The sequence below is a fragment of the Alosa pseudoharengus genome, unplaced genomic scaffold, assembly GCF_046254945.1.
Source record: "Alosa pseudoharengus isolate Yale_2024_CS ecotype anadromous, Long Island Sound unplaced genomic scaffold, YU_APseudo_1.1 YU_APseudo_1.1_scf_16, whole genome shotgun sequence".
Classification (NCBI taxonomy): domain Eukaryota; kingdom Metazoa; phylum Chordata; class Actinopteri; order Clupeiformes; family Clupeidae; genus Alosa; species Alosa pseudoharengus.
Window position 1 is genome coordinate 38,735,745 of NW_027468630.1, and position 26,958 is coordinate 38,762,702.

The 26,958-nt window shown below is 39.5% G+C and overlaps 1 protein-coding gene across 3 annotated transcripts in view; it reads right to left on the bottom strand.

Moving 5' to 3' along the window:
• The window catches only part of vps13c (vacuolar protein sorting 13 homolog C), a 511,929-nt gene that overhangs the window by 294,820 nt on the left and 190,151 nt on the right, over window positions 1-26,958 (bottom strand). For all 3 annotated transcript variants that reach the window (XM_076287956.1, XM_076287955.1, XM_076287957.1), the window contains one exon: window positions 6,488-6,792. In XM_076287956.1, the coding sequence (XP_076144071.1) occupies window positions 6,488-6,792 (305 nt within the window). The remainder of the gene's footprint in view (window positions 1-6,487; window positions 6,793-26,958) is intronic.

Sequence of the window (26,958 nt, forward strand, 5' to 3'; positions counted from 1 at the left end):
ACCTTGAGTGGTACCGACATCTCATCTGGCCCATGGACTATAATAGATAGATAGATAGATAGATAGATAGATAGATAGATAGATAGATAAGTAATGATAGTTTAAAAGTAGACCATTTAAAAGTTAAATGTACATAGTTTAAAAGTTGTTGACAGACTGAAAGTTTAATGAATGTTGATATTCTTAATGGCTGTTTATAGGTAGATAGTTGATGATAACTGAAAGTTGGAATGTCTCTAATGTTTGCTAGCAGTTATGCTAACAATGATAACTATGCTAACCATTATGTTATGATGGTTGCTATGTAATTGCTAGGGTACTTGAGGTGGTTGCTAGGTTAGTTGTGGTGGTTGCTATGCTGGTTGCTAGGTTAAACTCATTGGTGGCTATATTGGCTGCTAGGTTGTAACTGTGGAAGAGGTTGCTAGGCTGTTGCTAGGGTATTTAACATGGTTGCTAGGCTGTTGCTATGGTACTTGAGGTGGTTGCTAGGCTGTTGCTAGGTTAGTTTTGGTGGTTGCTATGCTGGTTGCTAGATTAAACTCATTGGTTGCTATATTGGTTGCTAGGTTGTAACTGTTGTAGTGGTTGCTAGGCTGTTGCTAGGGTATTTGACATGGTTGCTAGGCTGTTGCTAGGGTGCTTTAGGTGGTTGCTAGGCTGTTGCTAGGTTAGTTGTGGTGGTTGCTATGCTGGTTGCTAAGGTGAAACTCATTGGTTGCTATATTGGTTGCTAGGTTGTAACTGTGGAAGTGGTTGCTAGGCTGTTGCTAGGGTATTTGACATGGTTGCTAGTCTGATGCTAGGGTATTTGACATAGTTGCTAGGCTGTTGCTAGGGTACTTGAGGTGGTTGCTAGGTTGTTGCTAGGTTAATCATGTCGGTTGCTATGTCGGTTGCTATGTCGGTTTTAACTGTGAAAGTGGTTGCTAGGCTGTTGCTAGGGTACTTGAGGTCGTTGCTAGATTGTTGCTAGGGTATCCATGGTGGCTACTATCAGAAATGAAGGAGCTACTATTGTTATTTGCTAGTATAATCATGTTGGTTGCTATGGAAAGTGACATAGATGCTTTATTTCAATGGTTGCTATGTTGGTTGCTAGGTACTTCGTGGTTTAATATGTTTGACTGGAGGCATAGTTGATGTCAAGTGACAGTTGGAATGGCTGAACAGTTAAAAAGTTGAGAATTTTAAAGGGTTAAATTGTTTGAAAATGAATTATTGTAGTGAGGACTTTTAGTTTGAAACCGAGCTTCAGAATTTTGCCATGTTATCCATTGGAGACATAGGACATAGGCGCCCATTTGAGTGTAGCCTACGGTTTAAATGTGAGCTTAAACCATTGGTTAAAGTTATAATATGTTGCTTATGTTAGCGAACGAGAGTGAAAGGACCAGAAATGGCCAAGCAGCATTTTCTATTATTATTTTCTGTTATATTATAGGCTTTCTATAGATCCTTTACTTAAGTAGGCCTATAGCCTTCTGTAGCCTAAATTGCCAGACTAAAGGCGAGTCCTGCCCCCTTCTTTCACAGCAGTTCAGCTTTTAACTTTTAACTTGCAGGTCTTCATAGCCTGAATGGTAGGCTAGAGGAAGTGGGGGGAGGGGGGTAAGATGGGATGACCAGAGCCATCTTCGCTGGAGCTGGGCTTTTTCTTGTTTAGTTCCTGACACAAGAAAAAGTGCGTGGTCCACCATGAAAGCCTTATCCCTAACCCGTGCATCCTAAATGGAAAACAGACTATACCATTATGTCATTATAAGACTTAGTTTTCTGTCTTTGACTTAGCCTATTTTATGGAAACGATTGGGGAAAAAAATTGTGCTATTCTATCGTCTTGCCTCGTTACCATAAATGGGACTGCCTAAAGCAGGGTATCTGCACATTTTCCAAGTGCAAATTTAAAGACTTTTAAGACCTTTTCAAGACATCTAAATGGAAAAATTAAGACTATACCAAGGCAAAAAGATACATACGACAACTTAAAATTGTTTTATGCAACAGTTTATTTTTTCTATTAATTTTAACCCCACCCCATTTTGGATGTCTACAGAAGTTACCAAATATATTTTGGTGAACAAAAAAATAATTGTGTGTGAATTACCTTCACAGCTATAAATGCCCAATTTTAGGGTCTGGGCTGCTTGCTTTTGAAGCTGGCTGTACATATCTGGTTGTGCTTACTGGCTGAGGCTGACTGTTCTTCACCTGTATCTGTAGTAGCCTAGACTACTTGCCAAAGACATGTGCACTGGACTGGATTCCCTTTAATATTTTTTTCAAAGTTAGACTAAGCTTTTTAAATATTTTAATAGGCCTACTTTATATAATTTACTATGTGCATCTATTATGCAGCACATGAAATCAAAGTTAATCCACTACTTTACATTTTGCATTCCAGTTGTATCTAAACTAACCAAAGCTTGACTGAAACATTGTAAAACCATTGACTTGTTTTAAATTAATTAAGAGACAGGTTGTCCTCGGATACTGCTGAAAACTACTGGTTTCATCTCAAGCACGCACGTATTATGAACGCACGTTTTTTTTATGTAGCCAGTCGCCGACATTCAAAAAAAATATGCGGTTATATTTCACAACTTTTGCGAAGTAGGCCTTCTGGGGAAGGCTGGCAAGCAAGCTGCTGACAGATATTACAGGTATTATAACTTAGACAGATATTTTCTTCCCTAGGCTAGGCCAGCAACATGCTGGAAAGATGCAAACAGATCAACTTAACATGTACAGTATTTACTCCTGATTGCGAACACATTTGTTTTCTTTGTCAGTCCGTGGTTCCTTCATAAATTGCGCAGCAAATTATCAGACCAGTGACAGAAGCACTGCGCAAATTTGACCAGAAGTCTTCGCGTCCATGGTTTGTGAAACCATGCTGCGTCTGAGCAAAGATTCTAGATGCCCAGCGCGATCCAAAAAGGAGGCCAAATGAGCGTCCGGCTTGAGGCTGCGCCGGACGCCAGACAGAGCTTTTAAAATCCATGAATTCGAACGTATGGCCAATCCATATGTCCGGCCTAAATTCAAACGAATGGCCACCCTATCGCTAACTGGCTTATCAAATTTCTCCCTCTCATTCTACCGCTCATGTAGGCTACCTGCGTATCTCTCAGGCCTCGGCTACACCACGAAAACGTCAGGCATATTTGTACATATTATTACCGTTTTCACACTTTTATTAACCACACCCGTGAAAAACATCTTCACTCTGCAACCACTACACTTCCTCCCGTAGCCTTATATATATACAATTGCGTTTTAAATACACGAAACCGGATGGATAGAGACGTTTCACTCGCTCTCTTGCACTCGCTGGTGGTCCCATATACGCAAATTTAATACCTCCCTTTCGAAAATTCAAGACATCCCCGACAATTTAAGACTTTTTTAGGCCTTAAAAACACAAAGTTGTATTTAAGACTTTTTAAGGATCCGCGGGAACCCTGCTAAACAGATTTTCTAGCACATCTCTCCAAAATGCCATGGAAACTGATTTAACAGAATGAGTTGCCCAAATGTCTAAATCAGTTTTCACTTGCGTTATTACAAGACCACCCACTATCATCTTCGCAAACAAACCGAAACAATCAAATAAATAAAAAAAAGGCTACACAGTTCAAAGAGGGCTTTAACTACTACATTTTTCGTTTAACTATTGCTGTTACACCATTGGAAACAGTTAGACTCAGTCAAATCAATTCAGCATTTCATTAAAACAGAAGAGACAAATAGGGTATAAGGCAGGGGTCTCCAACCTTTTTGGGAATGAGGGCTACCTGAAGACCCGAAATCATATGGAGGGCTACTCATTTAAAACAAATATACCCTCACCCCTTTTTTGCGAGGGTAGTCCTCCTAAATAATAGGCCTATGTGATTTTTACTTTTAAATGATCAATATTGTGCAGGCCTATACGTCTTTATATATTAAGCAACTGTATTTTCAAATTTAATATCAATAACCTATGCAACACTACCAACATTTTTGTTCAGTTTGTTCCTTTTTAAAAGTTTGCATGGGGGATCTAATCTATTTTTTTTTTTTTTACCAAAAAAAAACTCTTTTTGTGCAATTAATAATTTGGGTTACAATTTGTACCCAATTTATACCCACCCACCATTATGAATTCAGGGGTTGTTTAAGTTCTGATTTCAGTGGACAATTCGGTTTTAACATTTCAATAGTAATCGCCCACACCACCCTAACATATGAAAACTCCTTTTAAAGTTATTGCACACCTGAAATGATCCATGATCTGACAAAAAAGGGTAATGCGTCCTGCTCAGTCATGCATGCTATAACATTTTCAGCGCTATTATACGGCAGTAGACTACAGAGGAGAAAAGGCCTGTGAGCTAAAGCAATTGTTTTTCAGTCCTTGAACAATCATGCAAGAACCGTATTTGACGAACATGGAATGGCCACAGAACTTTTGCAAAGATATGCTTCCATTGGCTACACCAGACGAGCAAGTATTTTCCCCCTTTACTGTCTATGCGTGCGAGCAGCGTGTATGCGCTCCGCTTCCGTTGTTGTTTAAAGATTGAATGGGAAACGGATTTGGAGCCAAAGGCTAAAATTTACCGCAGCTACAATTTGTAAGGTATCACCAATATCAATTTAATGTTACAGATGTATGGCTACATACATTCTTAAAATGGTTCTGGTGTAGACTTAAATATCTATTGAAAACTTCACAATGGAGCGTGTTTTTACAGCGTGATCTGCAGGCGACCTGTTGGCTATTTTTAGAAAGTGCGCTGGGGGCGCCTCATAGCCGTCCCGCGGGCTACCTGGTGCCCGCGGGCACCGTGTTGGAGACCACTGGTATAAGATATATAAACTCATGCTATTGTATCATCATATATGTTTGGCTCAACTGTCTCTGATTGTTCTACTGACTTGGAAACTGGATGCGTCATGGAAGCAGTAAATCAAGTTGCATCAAGTGCCACCTTGTGGTTGTTTGGGTCAACTGCAGTTTGTGCAATTTCTGCTGAGAATATGGTGCGCGATTCGTGCGGAATTCATGCAGGAAACCGTCCAAACTTAACTGATACCCACTCTATACCTCAAAATTAGTTGAATCACATTGAATCCCAAATGAATTGATAGTTCAGAGTCTCATCTTTACAGAGATATACAATGTCTGTGAAATATGTCTATATTTCAATAAATATATGATGGTAAGTCATTTATAATCACTCGTGGAGGTTTGTTTTCTTTTATGCAAATATGTTCCATGGGTAGCCCTAGCAACATACATATGGGTTGCTCCTAGTAGGCGTTCAAGAGGAAAAGAGTTAAACCAATGAAAATGACATCTGTCATTCTCTTTAACAGCAAGCAGTGCAATATCAAACAGCGCATCAGTATTTTGTTCTCACTCTAACTCAATGGCAAAGTGAAACAAATTTCACTGTGGTGTCAATAGTCAACGACAAAACAGTTATACACAGTTATTCCACTGCTTGGTTGAATTTCCCATTGTCCTACGTAATTTAGAATGACCATTAACCGTATGTTATTTGCACACCTATGAAGTAGATCCATTTTGTTGGCCGTATCACACTTGTATATTAATTTGCCGAACTCGTTGTGAAGTTTAAATGAACTGTCACGTTGCTTCCAAGCTGTAAAATGCAGACGTTCAGAACATGGCAACATTGTAACATATGACGGAGGTGGCTTTTAGCTAGATGGATGACAGCAGGCTAAGTAAAATAGCAATGTTTCAAAACTAAAGTTCATCAGAATCTTGGGATACGCCCGCTTGACAACGGGAGAGATAGAACTAACGACTGGCCTTTGGCTGTAGCAACCATCCATTTAGAACTAGTAACGGCAGTTTGTCCTGCAAGTTGAGAAATTAGTTGATATGTGTAGGAAGAAATTAGTTCTACAAACAAGACAGTTTTAGCGATTAAAACGTTGAATTTGCAGGAACAGGCAAACAGGAACAGGAAATGAACACAACACAAGTGGCAACAGTGGAATAAGCGGGATAATGGACTCCACGGTGGTCAGTTCACAGACCGTTTTACAACCTCGACCGTGCATTAACTTCGACCACCGTGTCGTCCATTATCCCTTACTCAATTACTTTCACTATTGACTAACAATGGGCTACCATCGAAAACATAGCCTGAAAAAAGCAACACTTACCCCAATAATATTCAAATGACTGAATAAAAAAATGCTCAGCACATTTATCCTGCAGAGGAGTTCTGCTTAAATCTCGTGACCATGCGTCTTCAGCTGTGCTTCACATGCGCCTTTCGCTATAGAACGGTCTGTTTTTCGTGGTCAGTGGCATAATGCGTTTTATATAGTGTAAGATAGCGATTTTTAGATAATGCTCCATGACCACAACTTGGGTCGTTAATTGCCGCACACCTGAGCACACAGTGTAATAAAAGAGAAGGGCATCTCATCAAAGCATATTTCATTGTTTTTCTTTATGTACCTGACCAGTTTGAGTTGGGTAAGTTTGATTTCCATTGTTTCCAGAAGTGGAGGAAATGGACCTTCATTAGCTGGAACCAGGCTGAAACAGTTGCTCACAGTGATGAGTCCCAGGTCAATCAATAATGCATTATGGGAGGAAGATGACTGGGGAATAATGATGAGGGGGGCTTTGAGTTTGACATCCATGGATAGGCGAAAACTCTTCTCAGCAAATTCCTTCATGCTGCTTGCTGCCTTTTCCGCTGCCTGAGATGTCGCTGCAGTCAGGGCTGATTTTGCTGCCTGGAAGTTATCCACAAAAATCTGAAGAGCACAAAGTATGCCAGAACATGTAAGCCAAAAATGCATAGGAAATAAACTTTTCAAACTGTGCATAATGCATATGTGATTAGATGCAACGTGCTGCATACAATGAGACTCTGATGACAATTGTTTGATGGTCCATCAAAAGCATTGGCAGATGCAATATATGACAACTAGCATAAGGATCTAAGTCATATGACTGTGCCAAGTGTGTTAGTGATAGACATGCACTGTATTGCACATGCCCAATTCATCTAAGCTTAGACACAGATGTTCCCCAAGGGTGGTTGCTGTGTTTGGCAACACAATAGAGAGCTGAAAGAGCATGGTGGGTGCTCTATTTCTGGCATTTGGCAATTTCACATGCTGCTTTGCATGAACATTTGTGTGAACAAAGTTATTGAAGCTAAATAATATCCAGTCAGCATGTGACCTAAGCTAAATAGCTGGGTACTCATGGTCAACTTTTATTTAGCTCACAGCTGATCGGGTAAAGTACAAGAAATACAAAAAAATGAATTGTAGCTGTTGATCAACATATTTGCTTGTATTGGCCAAGTCCCCTGAGTAAATTGTCAGGATAGCACCAGCTTTGAAAAGCAGTTTGGTAGCAAAACTATACCATCTAGTCTAATTTGCGAAGTAGTTATCTGCTCAATGATTTTTGATGGTATTTTATGATACCTCCAAATTAATTGGACCATTTCTAATGTTTCTCCAGTTGTTTTGGTAAGTATGGGTTTACCAAATCTTATTTTGAGCTCTTACACCCAAAAACAGAACACTTCTCTTTGTGTGTATGAGACATTCACGTCAGCAGAACACTGCAACACTGAAAACACTACTAATTACTAAGGGGGGAATTCCCCCATTTGGGCGTAAATCATGCGTAAGCTTTTTGTCTGTCACACCTACAGCACGCAAGTTCGAAATCAAGGCAGCCTTATGAAAGTGGTGTGATTTATTTAAAATAGAACCAGACCGATCCACCACCTCGTTAATTTAAGTTGATATGAAAACGTGGAACATGGACTTTGTCATTGATCTTCTGAATGCCTGTTAAATCCAGAAAGAACACAAACCAGTCTTTGATTTTCAAAACGTAAGCATGGTGAACTGAATAGTGAAGGCCTACAGTAGAATGGTGCCATCACATAGCCTAACAAAGAATTGACTTCATAATTGGAAAACTCACTGTTGAGAAAGAAAGTTTCAATGGCAGCTGTTTTTCATAATATCAATTTAATTTATTTATGCTAACAAAGCTGTAGACTGACACCTGCTGTTTCGAATACAGTAGAGAGACTGGCAAACAATACCAGACTTCATTACAAACAAATCAAGAGACAGGAGTACATAAACTTTGCTGCTCGACAATAGTGCAGACGTCTGTGCAAATGTATGGATGACTTCGGTCAAGTTGAAAAGAAATGGACAGATTCGAACAAAGTAGGCTATGGGATCATGACTGAAAGTTAAAACTGAAGATGCACAGTCGGTAAGATATAGCCAAAGTGGGTGATTATAACAGGATTTTATTTAATTTATTTATAGCCTGCTGGACTTAGTTGCAAGTTAATTAGGATTTCATTTGATCCCCATTTCTGTGACATCACAAAGACGGGCTCAATGGATTTGATATTTGGAAATCAAAAATGGTGCACTGACAATTCAAACCAGAAATTCTCAGGAATTATGTTTACTGTGTACTCATAATATGTGTTGAAACACATGAAAAACACCACAAGAACATATCAAAAACAATAAATACTTGATTCGCGGTGGGTCTTTAAGATCAAAATCTAGTATTTTTTTTTTGTATAAAGAGAGACTTCAAAAGTCTTATCATCCAGATCACTCCAGAATCAAATCACCTATCCCCCAACACCGACAACCAATTGTCAAAATGAAAACAATTCATTTTGGTGTGCAGATTCGTTTTGTAGGTAGGCCTATTATCTGTTTCAACTATTTCACAATCCAGAAAAATAACAGGTAGCCCTGTATACACAGTAGTATGACTGACTTTAGCCTACTAATTGCATTAGTTGTGCGATATTTCCCGCTACCCTGCTCCAGTAGGGAGAAGTGCTCCAGAGATGGCTTTTGGTCTCGACCGAGTCCAGGTGTCTTTATTATGTTTATAATAATATTGGAGGGAAAGGGGAATGGCTATACTTACAAATGCTGCTTTTGCTATACTTACAATTGCTGCTTTTGCTATACTTACAATTGCTTTTAGATCAACAAATAATAACCCAAAATGATTGTCTTGATACTGTCATGCATAACACTTTTTTTTCCTGTCCTGGACTCGGACTAGAACAAAACTAAAGGTAAGTTTAGCCCTTATAGGGCTGTATAAAGTTGTCCAAATGAATAGGTCGTTGTTAGGTATTGTTGTTGTAAAGTAATTGCATGTGGATGTTGTTAGAACTATGTAGACTATTTTTTTAGCTGACCAATGCACAAACCTAAAACCGGGAAAAGGACAAATATTATCAACGTTTTCAATCAGGGGCAGACTGGCTGTCTGGCATACCAGCATTTTCCCGGTGGGCCGACGCACCTTTTGGGGCGATAGAATAGACTATATAATTGTATTAATTTGGTCAACGATTGGCCCAAAGAAAACAGTCAGCAGCCCATTGGTTCATTTTCGATATTGACTCTCAATAACAGCTCTTGTCAGGCCCCAACCCTCCCATTTTGGCTCAGTGCCAGGATTCTGTAAGCACCTCAAAATGATTAATTGAAGTAGCCTTCACATTGAAATTGCGGCGGATGCCGGTAGTGCCAATTGTATAAAAATAAAACCATTTATATAAAAAATATATATAAACAAAATGTAGAAGCTTCTAAAACAAACAATATTGCAAGTAGGTTTGTGTCAACAACAGGTTGAAGTTTGTTGAATTTGAACAAAGATATGTAAGCAAGCATACAGAGGGACAGTGAGCAGATGGTAGAGAGAGTAGCTGAGGCTGCATGATAACAAGAACTCAGTAATGGAGTAGGTATGTGTGACATGTCATGCTGACGATGATTATTATGATGACTTATTAATTGTGATAATATAATGGTATGGTAATAACATAGCCTAAAGTAAGGCCGTCACCCACTGCTTTGAACACAATAACAAAAAGCGCAACACAAGTTTTCTAAATCAACATTAATTGTTGGTCAGATTGATCAGTTTCCGTCAGACGCCCAAAATTCAACATCGATGACATGAATGGTTGGTCTCTCAAAGTAGAGCGTTGAAAGGGTGCTATCTTGGAAGGGTTCCGTTGGTAAAGATGGGCTAAAAGACTGTAGACTGACGGAAATGTAGGCCACAAAACATCAAAGTCATATTGCACAAGGCAACTAAGCTATAAACTATACGATTGGCTACTGAAAGACATCAAAGGGAATGAGTTCATGGAGATCTACTGTTGTAAAATGTACCAGCAATGTAGGTAGGTAGTATACTGTAGCCTACAGGAATAAAATATTTTCAGCAACAAGCAACAAAGTTGTCCTGTTTATTTTGTGTTGTTTCAGTTGTCTTATAGTGGTAACTAGCCTAGATATCTTGACGCACCCTAGCGGCAGCAAATGTAATTTGCAGGCAGGGTCGTCTAGCAACTCGCCGCTGGCTTGCAAGCTGGAAAAACCAAACTCTAGTCAGGCCAATCACTTTGTGTATAGAGTCTGTCGGCAGGCTTAACACAGAGTTGCGACGATCCCGTGTGAATTCCCTGCTTCTTGAAAACAAAGAAGATGGCTGCTGCTGGTGGTCTTTCGAATCGGCATTGCCCGTGACTCTTAAAGACTTGGAGTTAAGCTTTTCCTTTAGAAAATAACAAAGGACAACACTGAAGTAATTCCTAAAGAACAAAAGAACGATTGGTTGTAGCGCTATCCTATTGTGTGCAGAGGCAATTTAATAATAATAATAATAATAATAATAATAATAATAATAATCATTCCTCTTCGTTGCTGTGGCCGTTTATGATCCAATCGGCAACATATCAGAAATACTTAGTATGTATATTAGGCCTGCATGATAAATCGTTATAAAATAAAATTTTATATGACTTCGATTCTCATTTAATTTTACGGGCCGACTGCATCACAAACGCTACTACTTTTTTCTGTGAGTTTTAAAGCGCTCCCAATCGCTGCAATGCTCTCCCTTCTCTCACAAAATTCAGGGCTTCACCCTCGGCCAATGACAAAGCGCCTTTTAGTCATGTGTTTCATTAGTGGAGCGACTATGGTAGTTCTAAAGCAGGGGTGTCCAAACTACGGCCCGTGGGCCAACTGCGGCCCGCCACGCACTTTAATCCGGCCCGCCGAGCATTTATTAGTTTATCATAGATCCGGCCCCCCATGCACTTTAATCCGGCCTGCCGTGCATTTAATTAATTTCCAGCAAAGACGACGTTGTGATTAACTTTAGGCTACTGCAAACTGCTTTACACGCTTCTTAGAGAGCGTTTACCATGTCAATGTCAAAACAGCTTGTTACTGTACATCGAGATACATAGTATGTCCATTGCAGCAGATCTAACTACGTTATGCTACTCCATTTAATTGGGAACGCATTTGAGCATGCACAAGAGGGAGAGTGCGACAGGTTCCAGCTGGCTTGTTATTGTTGATAATTGATATCTCCTTTTTATAAGAAACTTTTAAAAGGAAATCGCGATGGCAACAGTAGTTCCCACTACTGATCATTTATAAACTGTGAGCCATAGGCACAGCACTAGCCATAGACTAGTGGAGCTGGCAAATGAGTCTTAAAGTGACAGTGCACCATTTCTAAATAGGGTTGGGTATCGTTTGGGTTCTATCCGATACCGGTGCTAAATCGATACTTTTAAAACGGTGCCCTATAATTTTTATTGATAAGACAAATTTGAACATGAAATTGAACTGTTATATTCAATTTACTATCAATATCTCATTGCTCCTACAATAATACATTTAAATGTTAAAACAGCTTGCCATGCATGCACACACAATGGTAAGCTCTGCTTTCAAGTTTACCCAGTGTAGGCGTTTTGCCATAAGGTATGTTAAAACCGCTTGCCATAAAACTGCCAGGTCATGGACAACGGCATTTGCAAGCTAATCTAACAGGGAATACGGACTAGCAGTTAATTCAGTGTGTTCCCAAATACTTCAAGAAATGTCATGTCTTAATCCATAACACGCAATAGTTTTAAACATGTTAGGCTAGGCTATATGTCGGTGTTGAAGTGTTTAGATTCCCAGCGCTAGCCAGGCATTTTAACAGCAACTATGGCTATGCGCTAACACCAGTCAGCTGAGTTTAATTAGCGATAACGTACAGAGATGGTTTCGTAGCCTCGTTGACAGCTCAGTGACATCAGGTATGTAACCTACATATTTATGTTTTTGCCAGCGAACTTTTAACATGATCTTCATATTCATTGTGATGCTATATGGGCCTCATGCACATGAAAGATTAGGCTAATATCATGCCATTATGTTGTTTAGAACACACCGTGAAATAAAGTTTTCACCTTACAACTTTGCTGATAACATTTCAGATAAATGTCAGTTAGCGCATTAGCAAGGATATTGTGTACCATATAGGCTACTGTTGATGTTGTTTCATAGCCTTTTCCTTGTGTGTAGTTAGGTCCACTGCTAGATTTTGACAGGAGCTCACGATGTCGCTTTAAAGTAAGCTACTTGGGCTCACGCAAGCTGTCAAACACAGCTGTCCACTGGCCTATGTGGTGCACCCCTCTGGTTTATACATCCAGTGTTTATGTTAGCTATCGATAACTGTGTCTGGATGTGTTGCTATCAGAGCAAGACATTAGAGATGGCGCATGACATTCAGTGATGCCTCGTATAAAAAAATTAATTAAAAAAATGGCACCGAAATGAGGCACCGAAATCCACGTTGTTATTCGATGCAGTTACTACCGTTTGCGTCGGCACCGGTGCCATATTAGAACCGTGTTTCGGTGCCCAACCCTATTTCTAAATGAATTAAACAACATCAAATGAACAGTATTTCTTAAGAAATTAATTTTCTACAACAAAATGACTTTGTCATTTAAATGATACAAAACATTCCAACACCCAATGTGGCCCCTGAGTCAAAAAGTTTTGGACACCCCTGTTCTAAAGCCTTGGAGGCTGCAGCGTCGTCGAACTAGTGTGACAGGAAATAAACAAAATTGATGTTGATTAAAACCCACGTAGCCTACTAGCAGTGATGGGGGGTAACGAATTATAAAGTTATGCGCTACTGTAATTTAGTTACTTTATTGGGTAACGAAGTAAAGTAACGCATTATAATTAAAATTTCAGTAATTAGTTACAGTTAGGCTGAAGAACTCGTCCATTCCTATGTTACTCACAATATCTCTAATATATTGACTTATTTTTTCCATAGCAGCACTCAGTTATTTAAAACATAGATTAGCCTAGATGCAGTCTTACATTATAGAGAGAGCATGCATTCTCTCCCTGTATTGCTCTCCCTCAAACCGCTTCAGCCCGCACCTCGTGTGCAAGGACTTTTCATGCAGACTACAACTGTCGCGGTGTAGCCTAGACAATTTTGTTCTTGTTGTTGTTGTACTTATCACAACATTGTCAATTGCGGTGTCAATCGCAAACGCTAATTTATTCAAACGTCTCTCTACCGAACTACATGGCTTAATTGGCAGAGGACGTATAGAAAGCACCAGTTTCATAAATGAACTAGTAGTGGAAAAACATTGGGTACTAGTGACGACAATCAGCCAACCACTCAAACCGAACTGAATGGCCAGTTGAATGTTAATTCTCTAAAAGGCAAGCAGTTCAAAAGTGTGCTAAGAAATCATTCTGTTTTTGATACTGTACTTAAATTGACAATTGACAGGCTCTATTTCTCTAGAGATTGAAGCTGTTGCAGTATGTTGATTGGCATGTTTTAGTGAAGACATGTTCAAAGAGCTCAGATAGAGCCTGTATCAGGACCATATTTAGTTCAACGTGTTATATGTAGTATTTTTGGTAGCCTGTACTTAAAGGAACCGTATGTAAGAAATGTATTTCAATTAATCATAAAATGGCCCTGGTATGTCACTAGACATTAAGAAATCATGTTCATTTCAAATACTTATATCACTGACAACAGCAGTCCGGCCAGGATATTGTCATTTTAAAAAGTGAAGTTGCAGCCCTCAACTGATGTTGATGTTGTGTTTTGTCATGTCATGTTGTGTTTTGGCCTGATGCGCCACCATCCACCTATGTACTAATCACAAAGTCAGTAGTGTTTCGGCATCCGGGTTGGCAACCTCGAGTCAGGGGGGAGGGGATACACCGCTCTACAGTAATTTGAAAGTGATTGCAGTACCAGTTTTGGCCACAATATTACATATGGTTCCTTTAAATGGTATATTTGGTAGCCTGTACTGCCAAATTGTTTTGTTTTGTCATGGTTTATTTGTGCAATAAATATTACACTTTGAGGGGGGGGAAATCGTGGCAGAGAATCGTGATATCTATTCTAGGCTAAAAAAATTGTGATTAATATTTTTTCCCCGAATCGTGCAGGCCTAGTGTATATATATATATATATTAGGGGTGTAACGGTACACAGAAGTCACGGTTCGGTTCATACCTCGGTTCGGACATCACGGTTCGGTACGAGTTCGGTACAGTGGAGGGAAAAGCAAAACAAAAATGCAGAAAGCATTTTTTTTTGTACATGTCTCAGGCTGTACCACCTAGTGTCATACAGTCTCTTCCCTGAGCTATCTGCAACAGCCTGAAGTGTGTAAGATGTAGGCTAAACAGTACAATAAGTACAATAAGTACCCAGACTCCATCTGTAACTTGTAAACAAAATAAGACAATCAGCTCTAAAACTGAAAATAGGCCTACAGCATCTCTTATTTCTGAAAGTGCAAATTACATAGAAAAATTATTTTTAAAAATCCACTTAAGCAAGACCTTCAACATCTGTGTTTAGTTGTATATGGAAGGGTCTACAATTTGCCTCAATATTTTGTGTGTAAAGTAATAATCTAGCCTACTAACTGTGAAAATATCACACTATTTTGCCTTTTTAAAAAAAACGAAATTGCTCCTTTCATTTCATAAACAGACTACAACTAGAAGTCACGTGACTTTGCCCTTTGACGTTAACTCACCGTAGCATGGTTTGTTTATTAGCCTGGTTAGCGTTGTCACTTTATTTTACTGTCTATGCACTTAACACTACCAGAACCTCATGTGAGAAGTTACAAGTTACCCCAACATAAAGGTAATTACCACGCGATTTACATAGCTTTCTGTCATTACGAAATCATTTAATTTAAGCCATAGGTTTTGGCCCTATTTGTATGTGTATCCAAAGGCTGCTGAAGCGCAGGGGAAGTTTTTTCCCCTCGTTTCAGTGATTGGTAGCCTACATCATCTGGGTGATGGCTTCGAATATGTGTAGCATTTTTTCCACTCACATACCCAACAACTGCTGAACAACGCCGACACACAGTTTCATCTTATCCACCACTCTTTCGTCTGTACTAACGTTACTGTAACTGAAGTTCTTAAACTTGCGATCTTAAAGAGACCAGCGGATCCTCTAACTCTTGTGGGTCTAACCTTAGTGCTGCTAATGACTGACGGACTCGACCGACGACCTGACAAAAAAAACATAGGCGCCAATCAGAGCTTCAGAGCTAAGGCGAGGCTACAGATTAGCGTTAGGTGTCGCTAAAGAACTCCCGTAACTCTCGCTACTTAACAGTAATTGTGCATGACATTAATTAATCCACACACGAGTTGTATGTATTTTTATACCGTGTATTCTCCGTGTAAATTCATGCACCGAACCGTGACGCCCGTACCGTTTCGGTTCAATACGAATACATGAACCGTTACACCCCTAATATATATATATATATATATACACTACTAATATATATTATAGGCTTGTTACTTTTGGTTTGACCCGGTGTGCCAGGTTCCCAAGACTACTAAGAACAATGTCTCGCTTTGATTTTGGTCCAACCAAAAGTACCTCCGTATCATTTAGCTTCAACAATTTTTGCTCATGATCATTGATGCAGTAGCCTATCAATGGTGGAGAACAACATCCTAGAGTTTCCACTATTTTCAGCAATTACCTTAGAGAAGTGGATCCTTCTCTCATTCCAAATAGCCTTATTATAATTTGCATTTTTTTCTTTTAGAATAGCTTTTCTCCATGTTCTCCCAGCTTTTCTACAGGATCTTTTTAGGTCATGGATATTTTCGTTCATCCATGACGAGTCAGTTTGCTACAGGGCCTTTTTTTAGTTTTTAAAGGAGCCACTCTGTCAAGCAGGACACCTAGTTCACTACTGAAATTAAGCCTCTACTATTTGGTCAATAGAATGATTTAAAATATCTGAATTTATGGAGTCTGCAAGAGCTATGAACTGCTGTTCTGCTCTAACGTCCAAGAATCGTGATTTGATTGTAATTTTGGGATGATGATTTTTGATCATATTTACTGAAACCGACACTATGCTCCGACAGAACAACACAAATCAGCCGGTTTTAGAAAAAAAACTGCCCTTCTACCTCCACCTAGAGCCTGTTTTTTGTTTTGCAAAAATCCACAGCTCCCGATTCTTCCAATCAGAGCAGGGCTGTGTGAGATCTGACTGTCAATCACAGTCTGGTGCAGTCTGGTGCTCACTGACGAGCACAAACTCGATGAGAGGGTGCTCAGTGGTAGTGGGAGAGGGGCATGAGAGTTGTAAACATTCAAAATTTTGGCTAAGTCCCCTCAATCTGTCAGACTTGCCAACTGCAGTTTTAAGGAGCTTACTAGCTTTAGCATCGGTCGTCTTATTGACATGGATATTAAAATCGCCATTTACAATTATCCGATCATAGTTAGTGATGATGAGTGACATAAGTTCAGAAAACTGGTCGAGGATGCCAGTCCATAGTTTAGGAGGGCGGTATAAGGTCAATAGGAGTATAGCTGGGTCAGCCTTCAGAGTGAGGGCGATATACTTGTAGGAAGCGAAATAGGCAAACTTGACTCTAGTGCAACTATATTTGTTTGAGAGAATGGTGGCAATTCCACCCCTTCTTTTACCCTGTCTAGTTGAGTGGAAGAAATTATCATTTGGGGGACAGGTTTCAACAAGAACTTATAATTCAAATATATGTGAGTGATTCTTGGAGTGTATATGGGTGACGGCCTGACATATTATCATCACAGGATGCAAAGAAAGAGAAGAGTCTGCACAGAAGCAAACGGTAAATTAGTACCTCATTGGGAGAACAACACTGAAAGCTAAGGAATCCCTGAAAGGAACATAATAAATAAGATACAGAAAATGGTAAAGAAATTGTAGGTGCTGCCTGAGTCAATATAGATGTGACAGCCATTTACAGCACTGCCCAGAGGAAAATATTGCTGCTTACAACAGTCTTGTCTTCGTCTCACAGAAATAAATCAACTCGTACTGAATTCTGACCTGTTTTTACCTAAACCTCCTTCAGGAGCAAAATACTTAAATTTCATTTAAATACGAGACAATGGTCAAAATCTTACATTTATTGATTGAGCTTAATTGTGTGTAGGAGTAACAGGCTAGACAAAAAAGAGATTTTTTTTTATGCTTATTAACATAAAGACTAAAATCAAACATGTCAATGAAAGGGCAAATGATGCAGAAATATAAGCTTCACATTAGATGTCGGCCCGCTGATCACTGCTTACTAACCTTGGTTATCTTTACAAAAATTACTTTCAACCTCTGTTTTATAGGGTACATGAAGTTTTGCTAAAGGCACATGTATCAGAGTGTCTTGATTTGAACTTGTGGCAAAATATTTCATGCAGTAATTTACCACATTAAAGGATTTGCAGACATATGAACTAAGATTGCTAGAGATTAAAATACAAGTGTTTTGCTTTGAAACTGCACCAAAACCATATGTTATTTATCAGTGGTAGACCTTGTGTGCTGTAAACCATCTAGACTCACACATTATGTGACTCACATCTACGTCAACTCAGATCAGGTGGCAACAGTTTGCATGGCACATGAAAAAACTTTTTTTAAAGATTGCTCTAGGCACAATTTTAATTTCAAACCATCAGTGTCAGTATCAGAGGTTTAGAATATGTTTGACATGACAGGACAATCTTAAGGTCCTAAAGAAAATGAAGAGGAGTTTTGGTAATACTCATACTCATGACACCCATACACACACACACACACACACACACACACATATATATACAGTGCCCAGATTAAGGTATCCTCAGATGTCAAAGTAAGGTATCAGGTATCAGATATCAGATGGAAAGACATCAGGCCTCAGGAAAACCTTTGTCAAGTTTATGGAAATGCTGTCAGGTCTCCATAGTCAGACTAAACAGTTTCAGACAAAAAGGTCTCATAGAGCAGGGCTAACTACCTAAACAAGTTACATTAGCTTTTCTAATGCAGAGCTGTCGTTTCTATTAATTGATAATTAGCTAGCATGTGTTATTTAGATTAAACCTAGTGTTTGAAATTCATGACATTTATTTGCAACATAACATTTTGATCTTACAGTGGGCATTACTTCAAATTGGCCAGCTTCCCTTGCGGTCCGCGCGTAACATCACGCGGGATCATGCAACTTTAATTTGTATTTTTCCAGTGACGCTGCAACGACGCTGCAACAACCCAAACAACCGGCAGATGTCTCTTGTGAGCAGGGTGTCTCGTAAAAAGAAATGGAGCCTGGAAAACCCTACACAGACTTCACTACAGACTTTAGCAGACTGGTTTAATATAAATAATTTAATAGCCAGAAATATGCCTGCCCTGCCCTAATAAAGAAATATTTGCTTAACTGAGGGTGAATCCCGTTTGCAGCCGTAGAAGAAACGCAGGACAAATGAAACATTCCGTTTTTCTCCGAGTGCAACGATGATAGACAGACATCATTTGGACAAAATATAGAGCATATTAACCTCCGTTGCTCAGCCAAATGCCTTCCTGTTACGTCCTGTTATCACGGAGTTACAGGCGATAAACGATTTTTGATGGTCACAAGTTTACTTCATTAGCGGTTTATTTTGTTGATTATTAAAGAGTGTTTTTCATTTAAAGGTTCGGCTTCATGCTTATTCAGTAGAGCATTTAGTGCTCTCCCCAATCCCAGACGTTCACATTGCATGTTTGTTTGTAATGGATGCAACAGCGAGATAGGCTACGCACTTCACCATGATGGCAACGAATTGTTAACAGACATGAACCAAGACATATAGCCCAGTAGCAATCTATCTAAAATAACACATACTTGAAGTGCCATTCGTGCTCGAGCACCCACGGAAAATATCGAGCACCCACGTGTGCCAGCTTACAGTCCCGGCTAAATTTACATTAATTTAAAAATCAAACATAGCAGTTGATGTTAAATTCAGCATCTCTCATAATGTGATTGGCTATGTTGCTGTCAATCCCCTACTCCATATCCTAACCACCAATGAGAGCGTCTCTGAAAATTTCTGACACTTCCCACCTGAAGAATTATTGTCGGGTCTTCAGCCCTGAATGTTTAAAATGTAAATAGCCCTGAATATCATTTTATAAAAGTAGTCTGACAAAGCTTATTGTTTTGTGACACAGCTAAACACTGGTACCTCATAGAACGTCTATAACATAGCCTAGGTGGTCGCAACTCGCAAAAGTAAAGCAGATAGAAAGAACTCACGCAAACCTACAACGCGCAGACAGCTTCATGCGCAGGGGAGAAAGAGCGTGCGCACAGGTGTTTTATAATTGTTGGCTTCTGATGGTATCTTGCTAATTCACTGAAGAAAGACCAGGCATGAAAACGGGTAAGGGGTGAAAAAGGTGAGAAGGGCGCGTGAAGAGGGAAATGGCCGTTTCATAGCAAAACAAGCGCGAGTGACATTGTTGCCAATAGTGCATAGCTTCCATGGAGTATTAAGTTGCCTAAAACCAGAGATTTAAAATAATAAAATACCTTAATTTCTTCTTTTTGGCTTGGGCCTAAGTGTGAAGGGGCCCACGTGCGCTGTTTGGCAACATGCTTCAGCCTGGCCCTCCTCTCCTCCTCAGTAATCTATGAGTTTTCTTTCTTTCTTTATTTCTTTGTGCCCGAAGTTATCAGACATTTCTGAAGATTTCATAGGCCTAATGGACACTTCATAGTAGAGTATTAGAATAAGTCTGAATAAGATAAGTCTGAATATTTGTTGGACCAAACCAGGTAATAAATAAACTTGGGTAGGGTAAACCAGGCTTTAATTTGTAAAATTGGTTTTAAATGTTTTAACCTGCAGCCTAGGCTACTTACAGATTGTGGCATTGTGCTAGTGTGTTTAACCAACCAATAAAGTTGTGTGAACAGTGTTCACATTACATGTTAAACCCTGTAGACACAGACTATGCCTACTGATCAGGGGCCGTATTCACAAAGCCTTTTATCTTACCACTAGGAGTACTCCTAAATCGCACTAAAAAGATTTTAGCTAGGAGTTTTCTCTTAAAAGTTATTCACAAAGCCTTTCAGACCTACTCTTAGTAAGGAAAAATGACAACTCCTAAACTAAGAGTGAGTCTTCGTTGCTATGGATGACGTCATTACTCATGCACGAGCTTGACTGAAGTGACCACCTTGATTGGCTGATGATTGTAACGCGGGAATGATTCCAAACACCTCCCTTACGATGATGAGTGACAGGTGACAGGTCTGAGAATGCCTGCGCTACACAAGTAGCTCGAAGGACGGAAGATGATGAATAACTGAATAAAAAGGCCTAGCCTAAATGAATAAAGAGTAAGGCAAAACAAATAGCCTACAGTAGTAGCCTAATGAAACATAGGCCTACGGACTGATGCAGTATCTTTGCAACATTATTGAATTAATCTGTCACATAAGCCTACGTTTGCAAAGAAGAGACCATTTTAATTTGATTCACAATGAAACGTTACATTTAATTTACATGTTAACAATGAGTTTTGGTTGTTGTTGGTGGCGTTATTGCATCCCTTTTATGAATGCAAAATTGTTCCCTCGCGATTGGAAGCTCCTGTTGCCGCATAGGCGACGCATTTCAAAACATCGCAACGTGAAATGCCACAAAAAGCACCGCCGTCATGCTATCCGGCAAAAGATTCTTTGGACGCCGCTATTTATGGATTTCCGGCTCCCATTGACTTACATTGAACACATGTAAACAAAACGTCAAGTATGTGCTCAAACTAACGCCGCTGACTTATGAAAACCACCATTCCACTTTGATACGAAACTACATAATTGTACAACATTTATACAACAAAAATCACAGAATTTGGATCAAGTAATGTGGAGAAATCTTATGCAAAGTGTCAACCCCTAACAATGTGCCCATTGCCCAAATTTATGGTCGACTAATGTCGAATGTCAGAGTAATGACATTGAAAAAGGTACCTTAATGATACACTTTAATTTATAAAGGTACGAAGTATAAAAAGAAAAACACAATTTATCAGATGGATTACCCAAATAATTTGTAACAAAGTATAACATTTATTCGAGGGCACATCTATTCCCAGAACTATAATGGGTGTTAAATATTCCGCAACCACTAGATGGCAGCATGACACAGCACATGAAGTACACCTACGTGTCGCTGCGACCTGAAGGATGGCGTGGTTGAATATCCACTTCTCCTGCACTTCGGGTCTAATAGCGGGTGAATTGTATGACCACCAGATGACGCCATTTCACTGCACCTCGGGCCTAATAGCTGCTGTAACTTCGTTTAAGTAATAAGCCTCGAGGAGCCGACGGTTACACTTGTTTTAGGGGCGTTGTTAGCCACGCTGCGCAAGCCTGGTAGGCTACAGGAGAAGCCCATAGGCTACAGTCGCGTGTGTTTGTGGTGATTTATTCCATGTATTAACAAAATAATAATGTAACATTAAAGAAATAGCCTACATAGATAAAAAAAAAAACTAAATAATTACACCAAAAAAGTAAAGAAGCTTTATCATTGATATATAAGCTTACTGAAAATCAAATATAGGCCTAGCCTACAATTGTGTTCCACAGACAATATGTCCTACAGATAATAACAACAGTAAGAACATAGGCTAACCTAAGTCATGACGACACGAGGGCTTAAGTCTCATGTTGGCCTATGACTACGTAGCCTAGGCTACCAAGCACGTCTGTGTCTGCGACAGTGAAATAGCTCCAATATTAATTGTGTCGCCAATAAATATATGCTAACATGAATCTCATCAGTCACCTATACATAAGGGTTAGGCTATAACATATGTAGGCTATAATGTAAAAATAGGGTCATATCATATAATGTTGACTTATTAAGATGGGGGAGAGAGCTGGACATATTACACTGAACTAACTGTTCATTGTTGAAAATCAATCAAAAGTTTGTAGTTGATCCGGATGTCATTGGTCGCAAGGACTGTTAATGGGTGTATCCACAATTGGGACCTTGTTACAAGTTGGTCTTTCAGCTGCTAATGCAATCAGTGGCCGTCAGAAAACATGTTAGACAACTGAGGAATGAGATGCCACACATAAAATGTACAGTCAAACAGAACCCACAAACATCAATGGGAATCAACCAAACACTGCAGGGAACCATGTTATTGTCAATCAGCACTCTGCCACGCTAAATCAGACCCTGCTTATGTTTGTGCAGAGCAGAACAGATATTTGTAGATATGATGCAGGACCTGTTAAGAGAGATTGGCAGCTCAGTCTCCCTCATATTAGTCCCCACGGTGAATGATGTAATAGCATAGTGCTGCTGCTTCTGATGTCCAAGACAAGACAGGGTATATATTCATAATGTGACAGGCAGCATGTATTTATCATTATGTTACAACCTCTGCACAACTACTATTGATGTTAGAAGAACAAAACAATACATCTTCAAATGTTCATTGCTTATTACATGTGTTATAAAAACAAAATCCGTGTCTGCTTTCTGTGTTTTTGCATGCACCTGTCTACAGGGGTGTAAAGACATATTTGTTCACCATGCACTTAGGCTGTTCTGAGTCATTGTTTGTATGTTATAGTATTTGTTGATTTCCATTTATTGCCCATTGATATTGCATTCACATTATTGTTTATTATTGCTATTCTCCTTATTAATGTAGTGTCACCAACATTTAAAATAATATCAACTGACATTGTTATTCATAGCCATATTTATTCTGCTCTTATAAGGTAATACAGTGCACATATTTATATTTCATTTATACTACTCTAAACCACCTTCTGAAAATCAACTGTATAGTACTGTTTCACTGCACCATTTTTCTTGACCTGTCTCACCACCTGCCTATACTGTAGGCTACTTACACCACCTTACTTACAACACTTTGAAGAGCCAAAAACAAAGCTCAGCACACCTGTTCTGTGCATCAGCAAAGTTGGAGGGTTAATTTATGAACCATCACTTCTAGCTGAAACATCACTTTTAGTAGGCTACATGTGACGTGTAGGCTAGAATAGAAGTCTTTATTGTCCACTACTGGGGAAATTCATCGGCAACACTTTATTTTAATGTGTCGCTGTTACAGTGTACCTACATGTACCTAATTAGGTACAGTGGTACAACCTGTGTAATAACATGTACTATCAGGTACTGTACTATCATTGTACTTGCATTATGTATTTGTGGGTACCTACAGTACATAGGCTATAGTTGTTACATTGTAATACTGAGTGCTTTTACCAAACTTTGCCAATTTGCCTACATTTTCATCAGAGGCAAAGAGCTGACCTGAGACCTGCCGGATGGGGTAAATCTGGTCATGATAGATTTGATATACAAACCATTCTTAGCTCCAGTCCAGGCCTCATTGTCTTCAGTGTACATGTAACAGCTGTGCTGCTACAACCTTGTTACTCTTTGATACAGTGGAATAAACCTATTAAGTGTACCAGTTAATTACTTACATGCACATATGACATGTATGTTGTGTCTTCGATGTCTTGGAACAGGTCTACTAATTCACATGTACTGTGTGGTGTAACAGCAGACACGTTTCAACACATCAATTACAGGATGCATGACATCATTGACAGGATGTATATAATATGTACATGTATATGTACAAGTACTTAACTGGTACACTTTATTTGAATGGGTTCATTCCACTGTATCAAAAGAGTAATAAATAACACAGTTGATACATGTACTACAGTATGTAGGGTAATGGCAGACATGTTCCAAGACACCAATGACACAACATGTAATGTAATATGTAATTGTAAGTGGGCAATTCCACGGAAAATTGACTTTTTGTCACATCCATAACGCCAGTGAAATGCCTTGGCATTTGTATGATGTGAATGTTACTATTCGTTTTTTGTGCATTTTTCTCATGTACATTCTTCAGCCAGAAATAGCAAATGCTCAAATTTTTGGGAATTGCCCAAGTACTTAGTACTTATGCCACTGTATCATAGAGCAATAAGTGTGTACCAACACAGTTGATGTAGTGAATTAGTAGACCTGTTCCAAGACATCGAAGACACAACATACATGTCATATGTACATGTAAGTAATTAACTGGTACACTTAATAGGTTTATTCCACTGTATCAAAGAGTAACAAGGTTGTAGCAGCACAGCTGTTACAAGGATACAAGAATACAAGGAAGTTTATTGTCACATGCATATAGTTACTGGAAGTAAGAAATGCAGTGAAATTATGTCTGGTGTCAGGCTATTTGTGCATTTATGGGGGGGGGGGGGGGAAGTGCAGTAGAAGAGGGGTTTAGTAGATTAAGTGGCAAGGGCTGCATAAGAAAGGTGGGGGAGCATTGGGATTGGGGGGGGGCACCAACAAGGAGCACCCAAGAGCAAAAAAACATGTACACTGAAGACAATGAGGCCTTGACTGGAGCTAAGAATGGCTTGTATATCAAATCTATCATGACCAGATTTACCCCATCCAGCAGGTCTCAGGTCAGCTCTTTGCCTCTGATGAAAATGTAGGCCAATTGGCAAAGTTTTGTAAAAGCACTCAGTATTACAATAAGCGCTTTCAGACATACGTGTAAGACCGGAGGTTCTACCGATGTTAAACGGTGGGGCCGTATATCTGAACGACATAACCGGTCATATGGAAGTCCGAATTCACCCGGTGTTTATACTACTCCCCCCCTAGTATTTCCTCCGGACATTATGTAAATGTGCTGTGTCTGAACGAGAAGTAGAACATGCGGTTAAAATCACACCTAGTGAGAGGGCGTGTTGGTGACGTTTTTTTCGTGCGTCCATGTGGTTAGATCTGACTTAAATGCCAGTGTTATGATGGAGTGGCATAATTCTCTGACCTGGAAAGATGCAGACATCATGGAGCTACTGTCCATGAGGGCATACAACATTTTGATAGAACACATGAAGGGAATGGCACGTTAGTCTACAACTGCATGGCAAGGCCAAACAAATTCAAAAGACAGCGACGTCGTTGACGACAATAACAGGAGTATTTAATAAATTGTTAGCCAACATGGTTTTCTGTTCATTGATAGCCTTAGGCAAAATTAGGCTACAGAAAAGAATACAGGATTTTTTTTCTCTCCCGGCAGTAAAGACAGTAGATTCGTGTTTAAAATCTAAATGAAAACTAAAGATAGGCTATGCATATGACCATCCAGAGGAGGGTGGTGATCTGTCAAGAATGATGAAGATCGTAAGATACAGATGGTTTTATTGTTGCTGTCATTATTACCACAAACACGAATTGACAACGAAACCATGGAGATCGTGGGTTATATCTTGCCTGCTTATTAGGCCATGCACAGCCCTGTCAGAACTCCGTGTAGCATGCATAGCCTACTGGCAGTTTTCATAGACCATCACCAACTAGTTCGCACTTTGGATATATCGTTGGATTGTGAAAAGCCCAATTTCGAATAACTACAGTACAACAGATGAGGTAGGATGCATCTTTTGCAATTAGAATTTCGTGTTGGTGAGACCTGTTGCCTATCAGTAGACATGTCATCTCGAGTTCCACGACAGCTTAGCTAGTGCCACCGAAATATGACACTGAAATCCTTTCACTATTGGAGTCGCTCAGATAGAAACAGCTGTAACGTGGTTAGGACACTTTTGCTGTGGAGTGGAGACGCCATAAGTTAGGTGTCGTTTTGACAATCAGAAAAGCAATATACTGAAATAGTTTAATGATGTAAAGTCAAGTGGTCTGGTGTGTGTGCGCGCAGTTTTTATTGATGAGTCGGAGTGGCAAGGGCATTATAAAACTTCTCGCTCTTAGGCCTACTCATACACCGCGCTGAAATGGCGTAGCTGTCTAAATTCAAATCATATCATGCTAGGGGAGAAATAAACCATGAAAAAACTTCACTGTTATGTTAGTATTTTGTTTGTTGCTTAAAAACGTTGTATGATGGCCTTGAAGTCTTGAGTTAGCCTACTGAATTGGCTGGTAGCCTACCATAAAGTGTGTGCATGCTCTCTCTCTCCAACGCAAACCAGATTCTGGTACATAACGTTGAAAACAGATAAATGTGTTTATTCGAAGCACACATACAAATACTGTATGTGAGCACTTACGTGACCCGACTTCAAGTATTAGCCTACACACAATAGATTTCTCTTCTTTAGCCTATAATGCATAGGCTACACTTTTTAAACAAAAAGCAGCTGTGACAGGCAGCGGCCGCATATATTCTGCGTCATATCTCGCAGCTTGTGAACTCTACAAGCCCCCACCCCTCACTCGACAACCACACGGAGATTCTGTAATGTGCGTGTATGTCGTTCACACATACGTCCGTATAAGGTCAGTATTAGGTCCGCAGGTTAGCATTATATCTGAATCATCCGAAGGGTAGGACCTCCGTTTGACAAACCTCCGCATGTACTCCGGAGGTTATATCTGAAAGCGCTTAATGTAACAACTAAGCTTATATGTAGGTACCCACAAATACATAATGCAAGTACAATGATAGTACCTGATAGTATATGTTGTTACACAGGTTATACCACCGTACCTAATTAGGTAGGTACACTGTGACACATTAAAATAAAGTGTTACCTATATATATATACATACACACACACACACACATTACATACATACACATATAAATGTAGCATTACAAGTGTGTT